The following is a 22046-nucleotide window of genomic DNA, read 5'->3' as shown; positions in this document are numbered from 1 at the left end:
TGCTCTGCCTGGGCCCAGGCCAGCCCCTGCCCTGTGAGGAGTCTGCAGGGGAGAGTCCCTGTCCTCCACCCAGCTGAACTGTGACAGCTGTTCAGTCACAAAGCAGTTTACAATCTATAAAATGCCCTGGAGCCCAGCTCACCCACCCGGCAAAGCCCTGTTGACGTGAAACCCTGCCGGGGGGAGGGTACCCCGCTGGGCGACCTTGGTGGGCCCCTTGCTCTCTCCAGTCATTGAATGGTCCTTCTGATTCTCACTGTCTGGGACTCTAGGCCCACATTCAGCACTATTCACAGGGGAGAGTGACCGAGAGCACCGTCTCGTCTGACAGGCCTAAGTTCACGTCCCAGCTCTGGTACTCATCAGCTGTGTGACTTTTGCAAGTAGATCAGCCTCTCTGGTCCCCAATTTACTCACCTGCAGAATGAGGCCAGAATCTCTACCTTGTTGGAATGTCATTGGGATTAAATGAGGTGACGGGTTTGTAACATGAGCCGGCCCCAGGCACCTGGGGGCCACTGGCTCAGTGGGGCTTGGAACGGGTGGGAGGTGCAGTGCTAGAAGGGCTCAGGGTGGCGTGGGGGCCAGAACTACCCACCTCTTCTTGCAGATGAGCAAAAGCAGAAGCACCACCAGGCCCGAGATGAGCGTCAGGCAGATCCAGACGATGGTCCGGGTGTCGTAGCGGGGCCCTGCACGGGGAAGCCAGGTGGCAGGACCCTGCCTTCAGCGCTGGCATCTGGTGACCCTGCCCAGGGCCCAGTGAGCACCTCTTCAGCCATGAGCCAGCCTTTGGTCCCCACCCGCCCTCCTCTAAGCCTCCCTGAGAGTCCCTGCTGCCCCAGCTGTCCGGCTCTCCGGCTGCCGTCACCGCTTGCTGGACAGGGGGCCCTGGGGGGACTCACTTTACTTCTCAGAGGCAAATACAGAGGAGTCAAACGCACACCTGTCCTGCCTGCCGGCTCCAGAACCAGGGTGGACTGTGCTGAGAGCCGTCCCCACAGCTCAGCGAGCCCTCACCAGAGCCCTTCCAGGGAGGTCTCAGGATTATCTTGTTTCCGGATAAGAAAACTGAGGTTCAGAGAACTCAAGCAACTTCCTCCAGGCCACACAGTACGTGGGATGGAAGGGGGCAGGATCCCTGCCTCCAGTCTGAGCACTTGAGACACACGGGTGGCAGGGGAGTGCCAGGTGGGCGGTCACTTAGTCTGTCCTATGGCTAGGAGAAGACCTTCGCTGGCCAGAGCCTAAGGTGATGGATATGAGGGTCGGCCTCGATGTCAGTGGTCCCCAAACTCGGAATGCTTCAGGACCCCCAAAGGCTTAAGAAGACCCAAATTGCTGGGCCCCGCTTCCCAGAGTTTTTGATTCAGAGCGGGAGGCGGCTGAGCACTAGCATTTTTAACAAGCTTCCAGGTGACGGCCGTGCTGCAGGTCCCAGCAGAATTTGGGGAACTCCTGCTGGGCGGGGCCTTGGAGCCGGATGACAGGCGGGAGGGCCTGCGATTGGGTCCCACGGACCGCGGTCCTGTTGCTGTGAACCCCCTCACTGCGCTGACCCTGACCTCCCTGTCTATACAAGGGGACCCACAGCGCTGCCTCGGGGACATACACAAGACCTGCTGGCCAGGGCCTCAGGAGGCTCAGCAGCAGCAGCTGGGGACAGGCTGTCTGCTCTGTGGCCTTGGGCAAGTGCCTTTCCTCCTCTGAGCCTCAGTTTGTCACCGGCGGAGACGCTGACCGCTGTCCCACTTGTCCCCCGCCCGCCAGGCCCGGCCGCACTCACGGGGCTTCCCGGTCTCCACCTCGACGGCCCGGCTGAAGCGGCCACAGCCCGCCGACGTGCGCGCCCGCACCTGGAACACGTAGCGCGTGCCCGGCTTGAGGCCCGACACGGTGGCCCGGGTGGTGACGGCCTTGAGGGTGGAGTAGCTCTGCATCTCCTTGTCCTGCAAGGACAGGGACACGGACAGAACCAGGACAAGGCAAGGGCCGGAGGGGGTCAGCGGGCCGCCGCCTACCTTCTCGTAGTACTTGACCTCGTACTCCAGGATGATGCCGTTGGGCTGCTCCGGCTCCTGCCACAGCAGCGACACGCTGGTCTGGCCCGCGCGCTCCTGCCGGATCACCACCACCTGGGACGGGGCTGGGCGGCCGCCCGACGGGGGCGTGGGTACGGCGTCATCGGGACGTCCCCCCGCCCGCCCGGGTGGCCCAGCTCAGCCCCAGACCGCCCCACCCAGGGCAGCCGCACCCGTCCACCCTGCAGAGCACCACCACGAGCCCTAGCCCCAGCCCCACCTGGCTCCTGTCTAGGACCCACTGGACTTGACCCAGACAAGCCCTGGGGGAGCAGGGCCCAGGAGAGGGAGAGGGACAGAGGGGAAGAATGGAGGGGCCACCCTCAGCCTGAGTCCCCAGGAAGGGGCTAGGGAAGGGGCTGAGCCCTGCTGTGGCACTCAAGGGTGCTCAGCCATGTCTTCCCTGGCTGGCCAGCTCACCGCCCCCTCCCTCCCCACCAGTGCCACTACCCTGAGGTGACACACACAGGACTGCCCCCTGCTGGCCCCTCTGCTCACCCCAGCCCTGACTCTGCCCCACACCCCATGTCCCCCGCCTGCCCCACCTGGCCAGCTCGTCCCTCATATCTGACTTCCCCTCTCCCCAGCATGCCTGGGAGTCCTGGGAGGCAGGGGCCACAGAGTAGGAGCCCAATAAATGCTGCTGGTGACCGATAGGAAACGTTCAGAACAAAGTGCAGAGTCGCATCTGGGACAGGAAATGACCCCAGCCTGGGGTCAGGGTGGCTCTGCACCTGGCTCGCTCTCTCCCTAGCGGGGACCCTGATGAAGCCGTTGCTTCATCCTGTAGAGTGGACACTGGGCGCTGTCCATGGCTGCTGGGTTCTCGTGCTCCTCCCTCCACCCGGACCAGCCAGCCACCTGCCTCGGTGGCCCTGTCAGCAGGTGGGCAGGGCAGGGCCGTGAGCCCCCAGCACAGTGACCTTCGTGGCTGCTGAGCCAGGGGTCTCCCGGTGGGCGAAGCTGAGGTGTCACAGAGGTGCCCGGCTTTGGTGGGGAGGCTGCTCCACTTGGCCATGAGACAGACCTGCCACTTCCTACGTGGGTGACACTGGGTGGCTCTTGGGGTCTATTTCTTCCCACCAGGAGCAGGTGGGACATGTGCTGGGCCAGGTCTGCATGGGGCTGGGGAGAAGCCCAAGGGGTCCCAGCACACTCAGGGGTGGGCTGGTGGGGACACACTTGGGGGTGGCCATCTGGGGACTCTGAGGTCACTGTGCCGCCTGGCAGGCAGGACCCCCCAGAGTCTGGAGAGAGCCTCCAGGGGCTCAACACAGCCCAAGGACTGGCTAGAAAGAGATAAATGGCCGAGGTCAAGGCCAGTGTCACCAAGTCCATCCCTAGGGGCAGCCAAGGCAGCTACTCTGGAAAAGGGTCATCAAAGTGACGTCATCTTCTGATGACATTTACTGAGTATGTGCCACGGGCCGGGCGCTGGCTGAGAGCTTCTCCATCTCTCTCTCTCTCTGAAGCTTCACAACAGTACCACGCAGGTATGGTGGTCAGATACAGAAAGTTCTGGAACCCAGGCCTGCGAGGCCACACCAGCCTACCTCTGCTTTCTTGATTCCTCCCTCAAAGAACATTCTCTACTTTTCTTTCTCTTTTGGTACCAGGGGTTGAGCTCAGGGGCACTCGACCACTGAGCCACATCCCCAGCCCTATTTTGAACTTTATTTAGAGACAGGGTCTCACTGAGTTGCTTAGGGCCTCGCCATTGCTGAGGCTGGCTTTGAACCTTCGATCCTCCTGCCTCAGCCTCCGAGCCACTGGGATTACAGCCATGTGCCTGGCCATTTTATACTTTTCTAAGAAAAGAAGCCCCCAGCTCTGGGTCCTAGTAGAGTGGACATGCCCAGGAGAGGCGGCCAGTTGCCCAAAGCCCACAGCGAGTCTGTGCCGGGCTCTGACCCCCCACCCCGGGTGGGCACGGGTGGGCCAGGAGCTGGGAGGAGCGTCTCCGCTACCTGCCTGGTTGGTGGTGATGTTGACGATGGCAGCCCGGCGGGGCTCGGGGCTCAGGTCGGACACGCCGTTGACGGCCTCGATCCAGAAGGAGTAATTCATGTGGGCCAGCAGGTTGGCCACCAGCAGGCTGGCCTGCACCAGGCTGGTCTGCTGGGGCACGAAGCGGGTGCCACTCCCACACGCCTCACAGTGGCTCAGTGCCCAGGGGCAGCGGCGGCACACGGCGTTGTAGGTGATGTCACTGCGGCCACCTGGGTCCAGGGGAGGGGCCCATTCCAGGGTCACAGATGTCCCATTTACACTGGAGATGAGGTTCACGGGTGCAGAGGGTGGCCCTGGGAGACAGAGGAGGACACACAGGGACACTGGGCTGGTCCAGTCTCCCCAGGGTCAGACCAGGGGCTTCCCGGGGGAAGGACTCCCCCCCCAGGGTGAGGGGTCCCTAAGGCTAAAGTCACCCCTGCTCCACCTGGACGGTCCCCGCAGGCAGAGGCTGTGTCTGCCATCAGACTGGCACGGGGACCTAAGCAGGACCACAGGGTCCTGGGTGGTGCCGCCCTAGTTTCCTCCAGGGCTGGAGGGAGATGGCGTGGTCCTGGGTGCCCACAGAGACACCCCGCATGTGGAGTGCCCGTCATTCGCACCCCGCCCTCACCCCCACCCCTGGGCTGGACCTGAGTGAAACACCACTGAGCACTCGGTGAAGCCAGGACCCCACTAAGTGTCCCCTGTGGCTGTCACTCTGTCACCCTGGCATGGAGGCCAGTCTGGGCAGCATAGACTTTGGAGAAAGAGGGTGACCACCTGGTGGGGCCGACTTCGGGGTGGGGCAGGAGGCCCGGGGGTCCCCTGGTAGTGGTGGGGTCTGAGCAGGGAGGCATGGGGGCTGGGGGACCCCGGGGCCTCAGAAATCCAACTCTGGGAACTCCAGGCAAGGGATCTTGGGTCTTTCGAGGCCAGAGCCACAGGACCTCAGGGTCACAGGCTCGCCATCACCAGAGGGGACAGTCTTAAAGGCAGAGCGGGGTGGACACGAGGAGCCCACGTCTCAGGCTCAGAAGCTCCAGTGTCTAAAGCCAGAGTCCGGCCAGGTGCGTGGACAGGACTCAGCCAGGCTCCCCCTGCCCCCGGGGCCCACAGAGCTGTCACCAGGCCAGCAGCTGTCCCTTCTGCCCCAGGGAATCCCACATGGAGACACACACAGGTCTGGGCAGAGCAGCGGAGGGGCGGGCACTGTGTGGCCCCCGTGCTGTGACTATACCTGAGCCCTCCCACTGGTGCCCGGTGCCTGGGGCTGGGTGGGCACAGGGTGGCAGTGGGGGGGACAAGGCTGGGGCAGATCCAGGCAGAGTCAGAACCCTGAGTGCTGGGCACCCCGGGAGAGCCTGGGCTGGCAAATGGGGGGCCTGAGGGGGCTGAGCCCCAGGCCAGGGTCGGTGTGGGCAGGGCCAGAGCTGGGGGTCGCAGCAAGACAGCCAGGGGCACTGCAGGAGCCACCGTCCCCGTGCCAAGCTAACAAGGTATGCGTCTGAGCCCCTCAGGTGCCCTGATGCACCCCCCACACCCAAGGAAGCCCCCCCCCCCGAGAGCCCAGGCGCTGCCCTCACACACAGCCCACGCCGCGTCCTCTGTAGAGCCGCTGCCACGCAGGAGGCCACCCCACAGCATCCCGGACGCACCCCCAGGCACACACACTCGGCACACACACCCCACCCGCGAAAGGCACTCCACACACAACAGCCCGACGGTCTACGGCAGGTGCTGGGGCTGGGGGCTCAGCCCGGGGAAACGCCCTGCCCTGCCACCCAGACCCCGTGGGAAGATGATGGGCGCGGTCCGGCCTGCCCCTGCCCTCTGGAGCAGAGACCATGGAGGGGTGGAAGAGCTCCCTGGGGAGATGGCAGGTGACAGGTGACAAGAGGCTGGGAGCCCAGAGAGGTCAAGGCCACTGCTAGGGGTGGAGTCCTGCCCCGCCCCAGCCTGGGCCCTGGCCCCACAGAGCCCTGGGGACCTCACCCAGCGCTGGCCTGGGCGCTACTCACGGGTGCAGGCTGCCGAAGGCGGGTCCAGGGCCGCACGGTAGTAGCTGAGGTCACAGCGGCAGGCCTGGGCGGCCGGGGCTGCGGAGTGGCTGTGGGGTGGGCAGCGGGCACACAGCTGGTCCCCAGGGGCTGACTTGTAGAAGCCCAGCTCACAGGCTGTGGGGGAGAAGCATCTGTGGGTGAGTTAGCCAGGCCACCCGGCAGGCCTCTGGCAGCTCTCTCAGACCCAGGGCTTCCGGGGGGATCCCCTGGAGGGGCCGAGGGGCAGAAGTTCAGCCTCACCCACGATGCTGATGAAGGGACTGAAGCACAGAGAGGGTCTGTGACTTACCCAGGGTTGCACAGCATGCTGGGGACAGAGCTGAGGTGGGACCCTGACACCTGAGTCCCCACCCCAAAGAAGGCACAGAGTTGACACAGCCTGCCCCGGAGCTTCTCCAAATCCCCCCTCCTCCTCCAACAGGCCTTCCTACTCTTTATCCAGCCTCAGAGTCTGTCGTTCACAGGACACCAGTCCCTGGGGACAGGGGCCAAGGGGTTGAAGATGGAAGGAGGGACCAAAACCTAGGATGTGACTTGGGGGGATGTAAAAGCCAAACAGGGAATGGGGGTGGGCAAGAGAAGAGTCCCATGTGGAAGATTCCAGGTCCCCAAGGCAGACACGGAATCACCCCCATAAATACTCAGACTCCCGCCCCCCCCCCAGACCCCGAGTTCCGGGAGCCAGGCCCGGGGACTCTGTCTCACACGTTCCCCGGCAAGGCCCCGCCCAGGCCCCCATCACCTCAGCCGTCCTGACCCTGCCGAGTGCTTCGTCCCTTGCTTGCATGAGACAGTGGCCTCCGGACCCCCCAGCCCTGCTCCCCACTCCAGCTGCCAGAGACCCCAACCTCTGCTCAGGAGCACGGCCTGGGCCAGGCTGGTTCTGGGCCCAAGAGACGTGGCCATAGATAGAGCTGGATGTTAGAGGAGCAGCGCACAGTAAGTCTGTCCAGGAGGGTGCCCACGGGAGAGCAGCGGCAGGCCTGGGTGGAGGGAATTTCTGAAATGCACACCTGCTGTCACTGCCTGGTCAGCCCCTCACGGGCTTCCCTGTGGCCTAAACCAGAAAGCCTGGCGTCCACACCCCTCTCTACCAGACCCAAGCCTACCTGCAGGTTCCTGCACCCCCCACCCTTTGGCCAAACTAAATGAATGGCGGCTTCCCGGGTGTGGCAGGCTGTTTCCTGCCTCAGGGCCTGGGCGTGTGCCAAGTCTTCCTGGGATGCCTTTCTTCCAACAGTCTAACTCCTCTTTCAAGAGTCATTTAAATGTCCTTTGGTGCAGCCTTCCCAGACCATGGCCCTCCTGCTCCTGTAGTCCCCGATCACCTCTCGCCTGTGACACCAAGGCTGTCTGTATTTATCTATGTGTCTGACTCTCCTCTTGGACTGGGAGGTCCTGGTGGGTGGATCCTTGTGAACATGGGCGGGGCTGCTTCGTTCATCCCAAAGTCCCCCCGCACCTGGCACAGGGCTGGCCCACCGCAGAGGCCGTCTCACGCTGGCAGAGTTTCCAAATGGAGTGGACACCACCATCATCCGCTCCGGGCAGAGGGAGAATCCGGGATCTGGTGGACCCAATGCCACCCAGCCAGGCAGCTCCCGGCCTCATCCTTGGACCTGAAGTCCTTTGCTCCGGGGACACCGACTGGGATGCTCTTAGCACAAAACCCTATTCTAGAAGACCCCGTGCCTGAGAGAAGTTCTATGTGAAAACATCTCAGAGAATCTCTTCCTTGGACGCTGATGGCATCTGTCACAGCAGCTGGACCAGGGTGACTTCCAAAATCCTGCCACTGGAACCAGAAGTGATGACCTCAACGAGGGCCCCAGAGACCTGGGGCCGTGCAGCTGGGAGGGGCTCAGCCGTCACGGGGCGGTCCCAGGGCTCGCGCCTGAGCGGGGGCCGGGTGCAGGGCCGGGAGCGTGGGATTCTGGGCTCCCGTGAGCCCGCTGTGTCTCCCCCCCTTCCCAGAAGCGCCGGGAGGCCAGTCCTGGGCAGCCACGTGCTGACCGTGTCCCTTGACACCTCGGGAACCCTGTGCTCATCTGCCCCTGCTCACCCGTCACCGGCTCTTACTGAGCCTCTGCCGGGAACCCCAGCCACAGTGCGGGGCACAGAGGAAGCGCAAGGGGACAGCCATCTCAGCAGGTCCCTGGCCATCGACAGAGTCCACCGGGTCCTCAGCGAGGAGAAACGGCACAGGCTGCCTGGTCCCTTGTCACCCCACCCATCGCCTGAGCTCAGCCACGCTAGGCAAGGTGCTCCCTCACCTGTCACAGTGCCACCCAGGCTGGGCGGGGGACGGCCTGTCAGCTCAGGACAGGACACAGTGCCTGTCTGTGGGAGCGGAAAGCGGCCTGGGAGCCTCGGCCCGCCCCGGTCCCGCCCAGTCCTGCGCTGAGCCAGGCCCGGCCACCTCCCGGCCACCACCCGGCAGCTGCCCTCCTCCACCTGCGAACCGGTCCCTGGGCTTTGAGGTGGCCGCGCCATCCTGTCACCTACCAGCGGGCATTCCGCACACACTCAGCTAATACCCATCTGGCTATACGTGTCAGGGCCAGATTAATCCACACAGTGAAAATGAAATCGTCTTTAATAAGAATCCTAATCACCAGGCCTCAGGGGGCCGGGACCTGGGGCCGGGCTCAGACACAGGCCTGGCCACCCCCCTGCCCGCCGCCCAGGGTGCTCCCGCAGCTCGCCCTCGTGGGCTGGGCACCGGGCCTCAGGCCAGGAGGGGCCCTGCCCCTGCTGAGGGCACCTTGCCCAGGCCACCTGCAGGCTGGCAGCTGCCTGCGGCCCCGGCCACCTCTCTGCTGTCCTCTGCAGAGAGCTGGAGATTTGACAAATAAGGTGTCCGCCTGCGGACGACCAAGGAAATTAATTCTAAATCAGATTTTAAACACAGTCAGGAAGGCAAGGAGCGGCCCGCTCGCTCCCCCTCCGGAATGAGGCGCTGATATTTATAGAAAGATGATTAGGGCCGCAGAGGGTGATTTATATCCTGCGTCCAGGTGACAGGAAGGACGGCCGCCGAGACTTCAGTCCCTGAGATGCCACTCCACCAGGTGATGTGTCCTTCCCCTTTCTGGAGGAGTGGGGGAAGAGTGCAGTGGGGTGTCCGGGGAGGTCACTGGGTCAGGAGCGGGGAGGTGTTCCCAGGTGTTCTTCCTGGTCGGGGAATTGGGAGAGCAGAGACACTGCCAACCCCTCCCTGCTGTTCGCCCCCGAGCCAGTCTCTTGGCCTCTCTGGGCCTCCACCTCCCACCGGTAAAATGGACTAGCTGCATACGGCTCTGACGTTTTTCCACGGGTCTCTGAGTCCTGAGTGCAATCTTAGCAAAGCCTCTGAAGAGCCATGAGACCTGGTAGGGCCTCCTCCTCCTCCTCCTCCTCCTCCTCCTCCTCCTCCCCCCCCTCCTCCTCCTCCTCCTCCTCCTCCTCCTCCTCCTCCCAGGATTCACTGTCTTCCTCTGTGAATGTCAAGGGCTGGGAGATATCCAGATATAACCCCTGTCCCAGCCCCTCCTCTCCAACAGGAGGTCCTGGGACCAGCCAGGGGCCACTGACCTCAGGAGGCGAAGACCCACCGGGGAAGCTCTGAGGACTTCTCAAGTGGCCCAGGAAAGACACCCCCGTGCCGTCCCCAGCTCCTGCCCGGCTCTGAGCGCTCTGCTCAGTCTGTCCATCAAGGAGGGGCTGAGGCCTCAGAGAGGGGGAGGGCTTCCCGGGGGCAGGAGGGGACGCTGGTGAAGGCCTTGGTGAGGGGCCGGTGCTGCTCTTTCCAACTGGAGTGACATAGACAGTCACAGAAGCCACCAACAGGGCAGAAAATGTCTCTCCTCGTGTGACTTCAAACTGGCATTCCCTTCACAGATCTCCCTGCCTGCAGTGCGCTCAGAATTAATATTTTTTATTAAAACCTGTAATTATCTTGCAACTAGCATAATTATGTTGTATTATGATTCAAATGTAAAATTCAAAATACGCTGTGATTCCCGAGCCCTGCCCTGGCATTTCTTTATTATCTTTTATTAATGCGCCGGCAGCGTCAGGAAAGGGGAGCAGCGCTGGCCTCGCCCGGCCTCGGCAGGGTCTGGACTTTCTGCCGGGAGCCCTGCCCTGGGTGTGCTGGGGACCTGGGCAGGCGGGGACTGGGCAGGCGGGGACCTGGGCAGGCGCACTCCTGCTCGGGGCTCCATTTCCCAGCCGGCTACAGGAGGATCCTGGAGCATCTCCCAAGAGCCCCGCGAAGTCAGGAGGCAAGTGTGCGTCCCCCGGGCCAGCGTGTCTCGGTGCGTGTGGGACAGATGGCTGGCGGATTCATGCTCCCTCACAACATCCAGAGCTGGGTAGCAGCTGTCCCCAAGGAGCTACGCACGGGCCAGCCCAGTTAGCCTGGCCTCTGCGGTATCAGTCACTGACCATCTAAGTGAGACCGGGGGGAGGGCAGGTGGGCTTTGGAGAAGACTCTGTGGACAGAGGAGGCAGCTCTGGGCCGTGGAGCCGGGAGCCCGGGATGCCATCACACTCTGCCATTAAGGTTGAGGGGCTTCAGGTTTGTCATCTGTAAAGTGAGGACCCGAGGCCCGGCTTGGAGGGCCACGGTGAAGGTGAGAAACTCATCCTCAAAGGCAGGCCTCCTGCCCCGGCCCTTGGTGCCCGTCAAACACAGACACGCAGGGAAGAGACAACCCACCTCACGGGAAGAGTGTTTGCTAAACGGCACACACGACAACACTTGAAAAACTGTCACGAAGCTACTTGATCATCCCCGTCAGAACAGCAGGACGCCGGGAGCCGGCTGTGGCAGGGAGGGCCGCCAGGAGCAGGCTGAGTGGGGTTCAAGGCCGCGTTACCTCCTGTGCCTCAGTTTCCCCATCTATAAGATGGAGCTGTAAAGTCAGCCGAGAACCAAGCTGTGAGGCTCGGGGAGACAGCCCAGCAGCAAGGCGGGAGCACATGGAGGCGGTGGGGAGTCAGCAAATCAGGGACAAGCCAGCGCCACTGAAGGAATTCAGAGCCCAGCAAGGTCAAGACTGGGGGCAGTCAAGGGCGTGGCGAAAGGTTTCTCAAGCAAGCCAGAGAGCCCAGGAAGGGCACGAAAGGGCCTGGGGGCCAGAGGAAGACCTGGCTGGAGCTGCCTGTCACCTGAGGTCGCCAGCCAACGCCCTGCTCAGTCTTGTTAAAATCAAGACACTTTGTTGCGCGCCCGAGGCAGAGGGAAGGTGCTAATGGGGACCAAAGGTCCTGTCCCCCTAACTCTGGGCCCCAGGACCTGTGTGGGCAGAGCAAAAGGCGAAGAGGATATTCCCAGTGGCTGATGGGGACCTGGTGCCAGTTTTTGCTGTCTGGGGACAGGCTCTCATCTTTCTGATCCCTGCATAGGAGCTTCCCCTTCTCTGCACTCCTTTAACCCAGGGGGACCGTTGGTCTCAACAGCCAGGCCTCCCTGTGCCTGACACACGGCTAAGGGGCCCCATGTCCAGCTCATGGGACTCACAGAAGGGCCGAGGGGAGCCATGGGAGCCGGCACCAACTGGGCACCAGCTGTTCACACACCACATTCCCTCGAGCTCCCTCCTGGCTGCAGGGTGCCCCCCTGAAGTCCCCTGGGCACACACATGCCCTTGCACACACGGGGGCTGGGCTCCCCCTATGCACGCCTGTTCCTGGTCTGTGACACAAAGTCCCAGCTTGACACCAGAAGCACATGCTAGTTCCTGACCAAGGTGCCCGGTGTCCTCAACAGGACCTCTTGTCCTCTCCCACAGGACGCTGGACAAGTTTCCCTAAATGCAGGCAGCCTAGGTCGGGTGCCCAGTGACAGACCCAACCTAGACGGTCCTCCCCGGGTGCACTGCCTGGACCCACTGGACGCCCTCCCTGTGCGCTCCCAGCAGGTGAGAAGCTCAGCGGTTTCTCACACAGACCCTGGAGCTGGGCTTGTGGGAGCCATAGAGCCTGGCCACCTCCGACCTGTGGGACCTCGGCAAGTTGCTTCTCTGGCCTCAGTCCCTTCATCTACAAAAAGGGACTAATTTAAAATATATATATATGTAAATAGCGAGAGATGAGTGGAGTGGGGAAGAGGATGGGGAGGGAGGAGGGGAGGGGACAGGAGGAGCTGGGGACTGAATGAGAAGTATGTCCCATGCTTTTATAATTTTGTCCAAATTAATCCTAATGTTATGCATAACTAGAAAGAACCAATAAAAAGGCAAAAAAAAAAAAAAGTTTTTTTTAAAGCCCAGGATAATAGTAGTTCCTACTTCATACTGTGAGAGTGGGGATTAATACACGCAAAGTGCTCAGAACAGCGCCCGCAAGAGCACCTGAAGTGGGTCCCTAACTTAGGAAAGTGCCCCAAGGCACCGGCGTCCCTAGCTGTACCCGTCAATGTCCACCGAGGGCACCTCCTGGCCACAACACACAGGTGGCCCGGTGTACCCGCAGCCCTGGAGTCAACCCATCCTCCCGGGACCCCAGGGCGCCACCCAGAGGCGGAAGGTGACGTCCCCACCCCGGCCCGCGGCCGCACCCCTCACCCACTGCCCGCCCACGGGGCGCGCTCACCCACGCACGCATCCCGCTGCTCCTCGTAGCCGGCGCTGCACACGCACTTGCCAATGGGCACCAGCCACTCGCCCTCGGCGCTGCAGTACATCTTGGGGGTGTCCCGCTCCTCCGAGTGCCGCACGCACTGGCCCCGCACCTCCACCAGCGAGGACGAGTCTGCGCCGGTCACCGCCTCCGAGAAGGCCGCCAGGTTGCGCACCATGGCGGGGCACTTCTTGTAATAGATGCGGAGGGAGAGGATGGCGAGGCAGGCGCCGATGTCCTGGAAGGCCAGGTAGAAGCCGCGCTTGCTGAGGGGACCCACGCCGCGCACCTCCGTGTTGAGTTTGAGCCGCCGCACGCCCAGGTCGGCGCCCGTGAAGCTCTCGTCGGCCGCGATGGTGTCGATTTTGAGGAACTGGCTTTCCTGCGTGCTGGAGCCCAGGTCGCGGTCCGACTCCAGGTAGTAGAGGTTGAAGGTCTCCTTGCAGGTGCCCAGCACGCCGGGCATGCTGTTGCAGTCACGGAGCGTGAACTTGATCTCCGCGTAGACGCGCCGGGCACCGTCGCGGGGCACCCAGCTCGTGCGCAGCCAGTTGTTCTGGTTGGGGCTCATGACGTTGCACACCTGGTAAGTGTGGATGGGCCGGAAGGACTCGTCCACCTCGTTGATGGAGTCCCACTGTGGGCGGAGAACACAGCCCGCTAAAGAAGCCGCGCCACCCAGCCCTCTCCTGCCAGCCCCTGGGCCCGGGGCCACACACCGTGCCTTCTCATGCCCCTGGGAGAAGGCAGAGCAGCTGACCCTCAGACAGATGGTCATAGGTCTCAGCTGCCCAGTGCCCTGCAGATGTGACCTCACAGAGGACCACAGTCCTCCTCGGAAGTGCACTGACTTCCTGTGGTTGAGGACAGGGACTAAGGTGTGAGCCCCAAGCCTGAGGTCACACAGCTAGCTCCAGCTGCACTGGCACCCAGGCCCCTCACGCATGGAAACCAGCCTCCATCTCTGTATGGCTCCACCTGTCATTCCCAGAGTGAGGGCACCTGCTGGGGGGAGTTGGCAACACTGCAGCTGCCACAGGGGTCTCACGACCAACAGAGACTCTGCTGGCCCTGCCTGGAACACCCCCCCCACAGCCCCTCCTGCACTGTGCTCCCTGAGTGCCCACCACTCCCCCAGCCCTGCTGTTCTTACTGGTCCCCTGCCTCCCGCCCAAGGCTGGGGATTCCCAGACTGGCCTGTGTCCCACTCAATTGAGGGTGCAGGAAGGTCAAGTGTGTGTCCTCTGTACCAGCGAGTGGCCGGGCAGGAGTGGATCAGAGATGAACCAGGTGCTCTCCCGAGCAGGGAGATAACCCCAGCGATGGAGAAGACCTCTGCGCATCATGCATCGGAGAAGGGATTAACATGCCGAGGAGGTAGAGGAAGACCCCCCAACCCAGGGGGGGGAACCATCTCAACAAAAGAGGAGCAAAGAACCGGAACAGACATTTCTCCAAAGATCTACAGATGGCCAAATACACGTGAAGAGCTAGCTGCTCCACGCCGCTGATGGCTGGGGAAACAGGAAAACCACACTGGGAGCCACTTCATGGCCATTAGTATTTACAAAAAACAAAACCCAGAAGATACCCAGTGTGGGTGAGCATGAAGAAGCAGGACCCTCGCGCACTCGGGCGGGGACGTAAAATGTGCAGCCACGGTGCAGAACAGCTCGTGGTTCCTCCAGAAGTTAAAAATAGAGTGGCCACGGCACCCCGCAATTCTGAGTACACACCCCTGAGGACTGAAAGCAGGGTCCCCTGGAGATCACTTGTACACACGGTGTTCACAGCAGTGTCACTCACAACAGCTGAGATGTGCCGCTGGGGGTGCAGCTCAGAGGTAGAGCCCTTGCCTAGCCCATGCGAGACACTGGGCTTGATCCCCAGCACTGCTCCCCCCCAAAAAGAACCCCAAACCAATAGCTAAACTGGAAGCGGCCCAGATGTCCACCAACAACTGAATGGATGAACAAGATATGGTGTATGCACACAATATGTGCATATAGCTGAATAAAAAATAGATTATTATTTAGCCTTTAAAAAGAATGAAATTCTGATACCTGCTAAAATATAGGTGAACCTTGAAGAGATTACAGTAAATGAAATATGCCTGGGACAAAAGGACAAGTCGCGTAGGACCTCACTTAACAAAGCACTTGGGTTAGTCGGATTCGTAGAGGTAGAAACTAGCCGGGGGCTGGGGAGAGGGGGAGTGGAGACACCACTTAGTGGGAACAGAATTTTGGTTTAACAAGATGAAGAGAGTCCTGGAGATGGACAGCAGTGACGGTCACACAGGAATGTGAGTGCACTGAATGCCACTGACCTGTACAGGTAGAAGTGGATGCGAGCAAACTTCAAGTTGGGTCTATTTTACCACAAGGAAAAAAGAGTAGGGCTGGGGTGCGGCTCGGTGGCTGCGCGCTTGCCTGGCACACACGCACGGGGCCTGCGTTCCCCCCAGGACCCCACAAAACACACAAATACACAAACAAACAGAACAAACCTTTCATTAGGGGCTGGGTACTCAGCGGGTGGGGAGCGCCTGCCAGGCAACCTCAGGGCCTACGTTCACCCCCCACCCCAGAAAACCAACCAAACAGAAAGAGTGAAGATGTCACACAAATGCCCCCCACCTTCAGTGCTTCCCGGCCACGTGCAGGTGGAGGGGGTGACCACCTGGGGACCGAGTTTCCAGGCACGTGGGCATGTCTCAGGGGCCAGCCTGGGCGAAACAGGGGTGTGCCCGCTCAGCCGCACTGCTGGCAGATGGTGGGGTCAGGCTCTGCCCCTCGACCTTCTCTACTGGGTCTTCCTGTGCAGCTGTCCTTGAACTAGAGATCCTATCGCCTACCGGGGGAGGCCCTGAAGACCACTCCTCGTGGGGCTCTGAGAGCCTGGGGGCTGAGCTTGTTCCCAGTGCAGGGGGCCTGGGTACCCTGACTGTCACAAGCCCCTCTGTCCCTCCTTGTCCCTGCCACTGTGTGGTCCCACCCTTGGTGCCCAGATCTATACAGCAGGGCTCAGACAGACCCCATTCAGCCCGGCTTCAGACCGTGCCCTGAGAACATGCCTGCTCAGGCCTGGCCCCCGGCGGCCCCTGAACTGGACACACACGAGTCGGAACTGGCAGACTCCCCCAGACTCCCTCCACCTCCAGGTCAGTGTGGGAGCAGGGCCTCGTCTCTAGGGACCCCGGGAGCTTCCTGCTCCCCACCCCAAGAAGGAGCCCTGCCCTGTACCGCACTCTGCAGCCAGAGCCTCTGGGCAGCACCATGCCACATCTGGGGTTAAAGTCATTGTCACAATTAATGGAACACCAGAGAGCCTGCCAGCTGCTCCCTGTCTGTTTCCTGCCAGGGGCCTGGATAAATTAATCAGCCTGATCTGAGTCCACTCCAGCCACCCCACCAGTGCCAGCAGCTTGGCCAGCCCTGCCGGCCCCAGGAGCCACTGCAGAGGCCTGGCACAGGGGCACAGCCAGTCTCGGTCTCCACAGGGCACCCTAACCTGCACACCAGGGGCCACTCCCACCCCGGTGGCCTCTCAAGCTCTGGCAGCTAACCCTGGCTCTCTTCCCCGGCCGCGCTCTCTTCCTGGGACAGAATGCAGTGAACCAGCCGCGTGTCCCTGGGAAGTCACATCCCTCTCTGAGCCTGGGGCTTCTCATCAGTGAAATGGGGTTGCCGATGGCCTCCGTTTCTGTCTCCTCCAGGAGGTGAGGATCAGGTGTGTCCCCTCACCTAAGGCAGGGCGATGAGCAACTTAATTCACCAGGCAAGGTGCAGATGTCCCTGGGGGCAGAAGTCCCTGGGGGCAGAGGGAGGACGTAGCCTGGCTCAGCACACAGGTCCGGGGCCTAGATGTCCCCCCAACCTGAGCAGAGTGGCCTCGCCTCTCAGAGCTTCTCACTGGTAAAATTCACCCCCCATGGACAGCTGCCCGGACCCATGAACCACCCCTGTTATAAACGGGTGGTCGAGGCCAGGTGAGTGACCTGCCCAAACCCTCAGTCACAGGAGGCAGAGCCTGGCCCAAGGAGTCCAACACCCTTGCCCTCCAGGCTGTGCCACTGCCTGGTAACGGGGCTGGGGACAGCCCTGCAGGGCCTCCGCACCCTGGCTGTTGGGCGGACTCCAGGGAGGTAAACAGAACCTCAGGACCCTCTGCAGAGGACCTTCCTCCCCACTGGGCAGGAGCGTCACCTGGAAAGTGTCTCAGAAGAGGCCCGGCCCCTCCCCAGGACTCCAGACAGGGACACGTGCATGTTCCTCCTGCCAGCGCCCCAGGATGAGGGTCTGGAATCGGGGACCAGGCATCCCAGTCCAGCTCTCTCCCCTCCAGGCCACCCCAAGCTCCAGGAGACAAGGAGGGCAGCCCCCCAGCCGCACCGTGGGGACCTGGCGTCTACCCAGGCTAAGAGACGTGCTGCGGGGCCGGCCGGAGGGCCTGAGCGTGATCCCGGCTCCCGTCACTCGGGACCTGTTGACGAGGGGCTTTCCTCATGCCGCAGTTTCCTCACCTGTGTGGTGGGCCGCACCCACCTCCCCGACGGTGCGGGCTGAAGCCACACGCTTCTGCGAACCGCTCAGAGCCGTGGGGACCTGTGCGGTCATTTTTTTTTTTTTTTTTAATATTTATTTATTTATGTATCTTTAGCTTTAGGTGGATACATTAGTTTGTTTTTATGTGGTGCCAAGGATCGAACCCAGTGCCTCATGCATGCTAGGCGAGCACTCTACCACTGAGCCACCACCCCAGCCCCGTGCGGTCATTTTTAACTTGTTCTAAATCCCAAATGAAATGAGAGAACACTGAGCCGTGGTCTAGTGTCCCACCAACAAAAGACCCTTCCATCACCGTCACACTCCTCACCTGCTAACGCCCCACGACTCCTATCACCCCAAAAACCAAGTCCTCAGCACTGAGTGGGACACTGACCCACCAGAGCCAATCTGGGGCCAGGCACGTCCCCGCTGCACAGGGCCTGGTGGGTCCCTTCATAGCTGCTGGGACTCAAGGGACTTGCTCTCTGCCAAGAGTGGACAGGTGTGGACCAGGCTGAACCCCCACCCCAGGTCAGGCCCGTGAGCGGCCACACGGGCTCACCCTGTCGAAGCCCGTCCACACCCCGCCATGCTGATCTTGAGATGGGGGCTCCCTCCTGGCTCCAGAGCCTGGAGAGTCAGGGCCCACAGAGGCTGCCCCGCCAGCTCCCCCGTCCCTGGGCACAGGGGCTGATGACCACAGGCTCAGCTCACTGCTGCCTGGTGATGAGACCCCCAGAGAGATCGGGGATAGGGCTCCATCCTGCCCTCCAGCCACGGGCCCAAAGGCTGGGATGAGAACTCACCCCAAAGCCAAGCCAGACGCCTCACATAAGTGAACTCCTGGTGTCATTATCACCATTAATACTAGCAATATTGTCCCTGTCCCCAGAGCCATGGAAGTAGAAAGTATTCATGAAAGAAGTCAGTATGCTCACGTGCGTGTTGGGGACAGGGGTCTGTGTGTGTGTGCGCGCGCACTGGTGGGAGGAAACTTGGGTGAGATAATAACCCATAATACACACTGATGACAGTGGTAATTCAAATAATAAAAGCTGACATCTGCCGGGCGCCGTGGCACACGCCTGGGATCCCTGCAGCTCAGGAGGCTGAGGCAGGAGGATCACAAGTTTAAAGCCGGCCTCAGAAACTTAGGGAGGCCTAAGCAACTTAGCGAAACCCTGTCTCCAAACAAAACTCAAAACTAAAAAGGCTGGGGTGTGGCTCGGTGGTCAAGCACCTCTGCGTTCAATCCCTCCGGGGGCTCAGTGTGCGGGGGGCCTGTGGCTGTCCCCTCCCCACCCCCGTAGCAGACCCCAGGAGGCCGACCCAGGCGGGGTCCTTCCTTCAGGTGGAGAGGACATGGTGACTCAAGGCCCCAGCGCACCAGCGGCAGAGCCGGGTCCCACCCATTTAATGGGCTCATCCTGAGATTCAGGAAGGAGCAGCGGAAGGGAGGGCCGTTCAGCCTCGTCCCAGGAGCCCCCTCCCCAGGAAGGCAGGAGGGGGCGTCCCATCCCTGCGAAGGATGACCATTTGGGACCTGGTGGACTGGCCCAGGGTCACCTTGGAGGCCCACTGGGGCCTGGGGCCTTGGCCACAGTGGGGGCTGCCATGCCCCCATGTGACTGTGACACACAGTGGCTCGGCCCCGAGCAGATCCTGGGGAGGGCACGCGGCCGGGAAGACGGACCAACCCTGACGGCCTGGCTGGCCTTCCTGGCTCTGTCTCCTGGTCGCTGCGTCTCAGGCGGCCCTGGGCCTGGCCTGGGCAGGTCCTGAGTCTCAGGCCCAGGGCAGGGCCCTGAGGTCTCAGAGCCGGTGCAGTGGTCCCCAGGGTCTGAGGTGTCCAGACTGTTGGAGGCCAGCCACCCTGCCTCCTGCTGCGGGGGGCCTTGGGCAGCCCCTTCGCCTCTCTGGGCCTCCACTCTCTTTGGATCTTGTGACGCTGAGACTCTGACTCGCGGCCTCCCCCGGCTCCCGGAGGGATGACTCCGGCCTGTCACTCACCCCATGCGCCGGGTACGTGAGCCAGCCCCAGTCCCCGTGGATGGTCGACGTGTCCAGCAAGTTCACTGTAAAACAGGAGACAGGAGGCGTCAGGTCCCTGTGACCCTCCTCCCAGCCCCCAGCAGAGGCGCACAGGGGCCAGCCCAGGCCCCCTCCCCGGAGGCCTCCTGGAGAAAGCCACCTGCCAAACTCCCGATGCCCCAGGGGCCAGGGATCCCGGCTGGTGGCCAGGAGGTGGCTCAGGAGGCCAGCGGTGGAGGCTGGGAGCCCCGGGGGAAGGCCCTCCTCCTCCAAGGCTCGGCTTCCTCCTCTGTTAAATGGGGGAGGCGGTGGCTGCGGTCTCACGGGGCGTTTGTGAGGATGGCCCGACACAGGGTCACGGTGGCATCAAACCATCACTCTGTGAAGTCAGACATCCCCGTGGGGGACAGGCCCCAGCTTCATGGTCGCCAGTGTCCCCCAGGAAGGGCCCCGGCATCTCCTGCGCTCCTGAGCACGGTGACATGGGGGACCTGGAAGAGGGAGCGTGGCCTCTCCACGTGCACCCACTGCCGAGCTCCGCGAGGGGAGCTGTGGGCCCGTCTGAGGCCTCGCGGAGGAGGCCCAGGCCCTGGCCCAGGCCCCAGGTGCAGGGGTGGCCTCCAGAACCTCTCCCCGCCCTCACGGACCACACCACACCCCTGGGAGCTGCCCAGCCAGAGGGAGCCCCAGTGTGGACGGACCTCAGACCCAAAGGGCAGGCCCGTTCTAAGGCCCTGTGTCCAGGGGACAGTTTCAACAAGGGAAAGGGCCCACCTCTGGGCTCTTGTGACAGCACAGCCACTTATTAGCAAGTAGCCTTCCCTCCTTTCACCCTCAATTTCCTCATCTGTAAAATGGGTTAATAATGCCTAAAGGTTAAGAAGCCATTCTGTAGCTGGGCATGGTGGCACGTGCCTGTAATCCCAGCGGCTCAGGAGGCTGTGGCAGGAGGATCACAAGTTCGAGGCAGCCTCTAACTTAGGAGCCTCTAAGCAACTTAGCGAGACCCTGTCACAAAATAAAAATTCAAAAGGGCGGGGCTGGGGTTGTAGCTTGGTGGTAGAGCACTTGCCTAGCGTGAGTGAGGCACTGGGTTCATTCTCAGGATCACATATAAAGAAGTTAAAGGTCATATATAACAAATTAGAATTTAAAAATAAATAAATTTTTAAGAAAGAAATTAAAGGTCCATCAACAACTAAAAACATATTTAATAAATAAACAAATAAATAAATAAAAAGGGCATGGGGTGTGGCTCAGTAGCTAAGCATCCCTGGGTTTAATTACACACACACACACACACACACCCATCATCTGTGAAGGCTGGAGCCAGTGCCTGAGACAAGCCGGTCCTTCTCAGGGCTAATTTCCTTTCCAAGTCCTGTCCTTCTGTCCTCTCTCCATGTCCCTTATGCCTATTCACTCACTTATGCAGAAAAAGGGGCACAAAACTGGAAACTGAGGATGGATCCCAGCTCTGCTCTGCCTGCTGTGTGTCCTCAGGTAAGTCCCTTCACCTCTCTGGGCCCTACTTCCTTTTGATCTAGTTGGTGACGGTCAGGAGAGGGCATCTGGCTCCAGTCTTAACACCTTCCCAGTTTCAGGACTTCCATGAATCTCTTCTCCATCAGCCATGGGCTGCCAGCCACCCTAATCCCGAGCTTGGGCAGGTCACAGAGGGTTAAAACCGGAGCCTCTTGGAACTTGGCGGCAGGGGAGCCTGGGATTTGCATAGCTGGAGCCTACACCTCAAAGGTGGAGACAAGTGTCCTCAGGAACTGTTGGAGTGACAAGCTCTTGTTTGCCGATTTCCTTCTTCCTCTCACCTTCCCACCCCATTGTCAGGGATCCCGGAGAGGGGACTGGCAGACGAGAGGGGGCCTCTGTGCTCCTCCCCACACCCCCAGGGGCTGGGGGATGGAGCCAGTGTCCACGGAGGGGGGGTCGCCCCCTCCCCACGCCGGCCCCACACCAGGGGCACAGGCAGAGAGGAGAAGGCTTCCCGCCTCCCTCCCTCCCTCCCTCCCTCTCAGGCAATGTGGAGAAAACTGGGTCAGGCAGCTCCCTCCTCCCGCTGGCTGTGGGAGGGGGAGGGGGCCGCACTGCAGTCTCCCCCAGACCAGCAGGGCCCAGTTTGGAGAGAGGGTGGGACGGGGACACCTATGGACCCCCCACACACACACACCCGCATCCCAGATGCAGGCCCAGGGCAGGCGGCCCCTTCTCCTGGCAGGGAATGGATTCAGCTCTAAGGAGCCTCTACCTTGGAGCAACCCGAATGAACGAATGAACGTCCACCACCCGGGTCCTCCCCTCGGCACACCCTGACTTCACGGCCACTTTCTGGGTCCTTCTCTCCTCTAGGAAGCGCCACCACATTAGTGGCTGATTCTCAACCAACCAGCCAAGAGGCTTGGAAAATCCAAAGATAAGTCAAAAGTCAATTCCGTGGGATTCAGAAAGGACTCTAGAGTCCCAGAGCTGTGGGTCTCGATTCTTTCTAGGCCCTTCTCTGTCCCCTGCCCCTCCTCTCCCTCCAGTCCACCTGCACTGCCTCACCTCCTGCTCCTGGCCACAGGTGAGGCTGCAGAACACTTCTCAGGACCCACCAGAGGCTGCACTCACCTGGCCAGAGCCCGAGTCCCCCTGGAGACAGAGACCTTCAGCCACCGCAGTTGTCCCCTCTCCTGTTTCTTGTACTGTGCAAGAAGGCAACTGACCCCCCT

General features: G+C 61.4%; 2 protein-coding genes across 2 annotated transcripts in view; both read right to left on the bottom strand.

The window, feature by feature from the left end:
* C1qa (complement C1q A chain) overlaps nt 1-22046 on the bottom strand; it is an 83351-nt gene that overhangs the window by 33916 nt on the left and 27389 nt on the right. The window lies entirely within an intron of this gene.
* Nucleotides 1-22046, bottom strand: part of Epha8 (EPH receptor A8) — a 28785-nt gene that overhangs the window by 4130 nt on the left and 2609 nt on the right. Inside the window, exons 2-8 of the mRNA XM_027937411.2 lie at nt 19300-19364; nt 12713-13376; nt 6092-6247; nt 4049-4384; nt 2022-2146; nt 1787-1949; nt 599-692 (exon numbers count right to left, since the gene is read on the bottom strand). Of these exons, the coding sequence (XP_027793212.2) occupies nt 599-692; nt 1787-1949; nt 2022-2146; nt 4049-4384; nt 6092-6247; nt 12713-13376; nt 19300-19364 (1603 nt within the window). The remainder of the gene's footprint in view (nt 1-598; nt 693-1786; nt 1950-2021; nt 2147-4048; nt 4385-6091; nt 6248-12712; nt 13377-19299; nt 19365-22046) is intronic.

Source organism: Marmota flaviventris, chromosome 10, assembly GCF_047511675.1.
Source record: "Marmota flaviventris isolate mMarFla1 chromosome 10, mMarFla1.hap1, whole genome shotgun sequence".
NCBI lineage: Eukaryota > Metazoa > Chordata > Mammalia > Rodentia > Sciuridae > Marmota > Marmota flaviventris.
The sequence above is the reverse complement of the archived record's forward strand: the minus strand, read 5'-3'. Positions and strand labels throughout refer to the sequence as shown.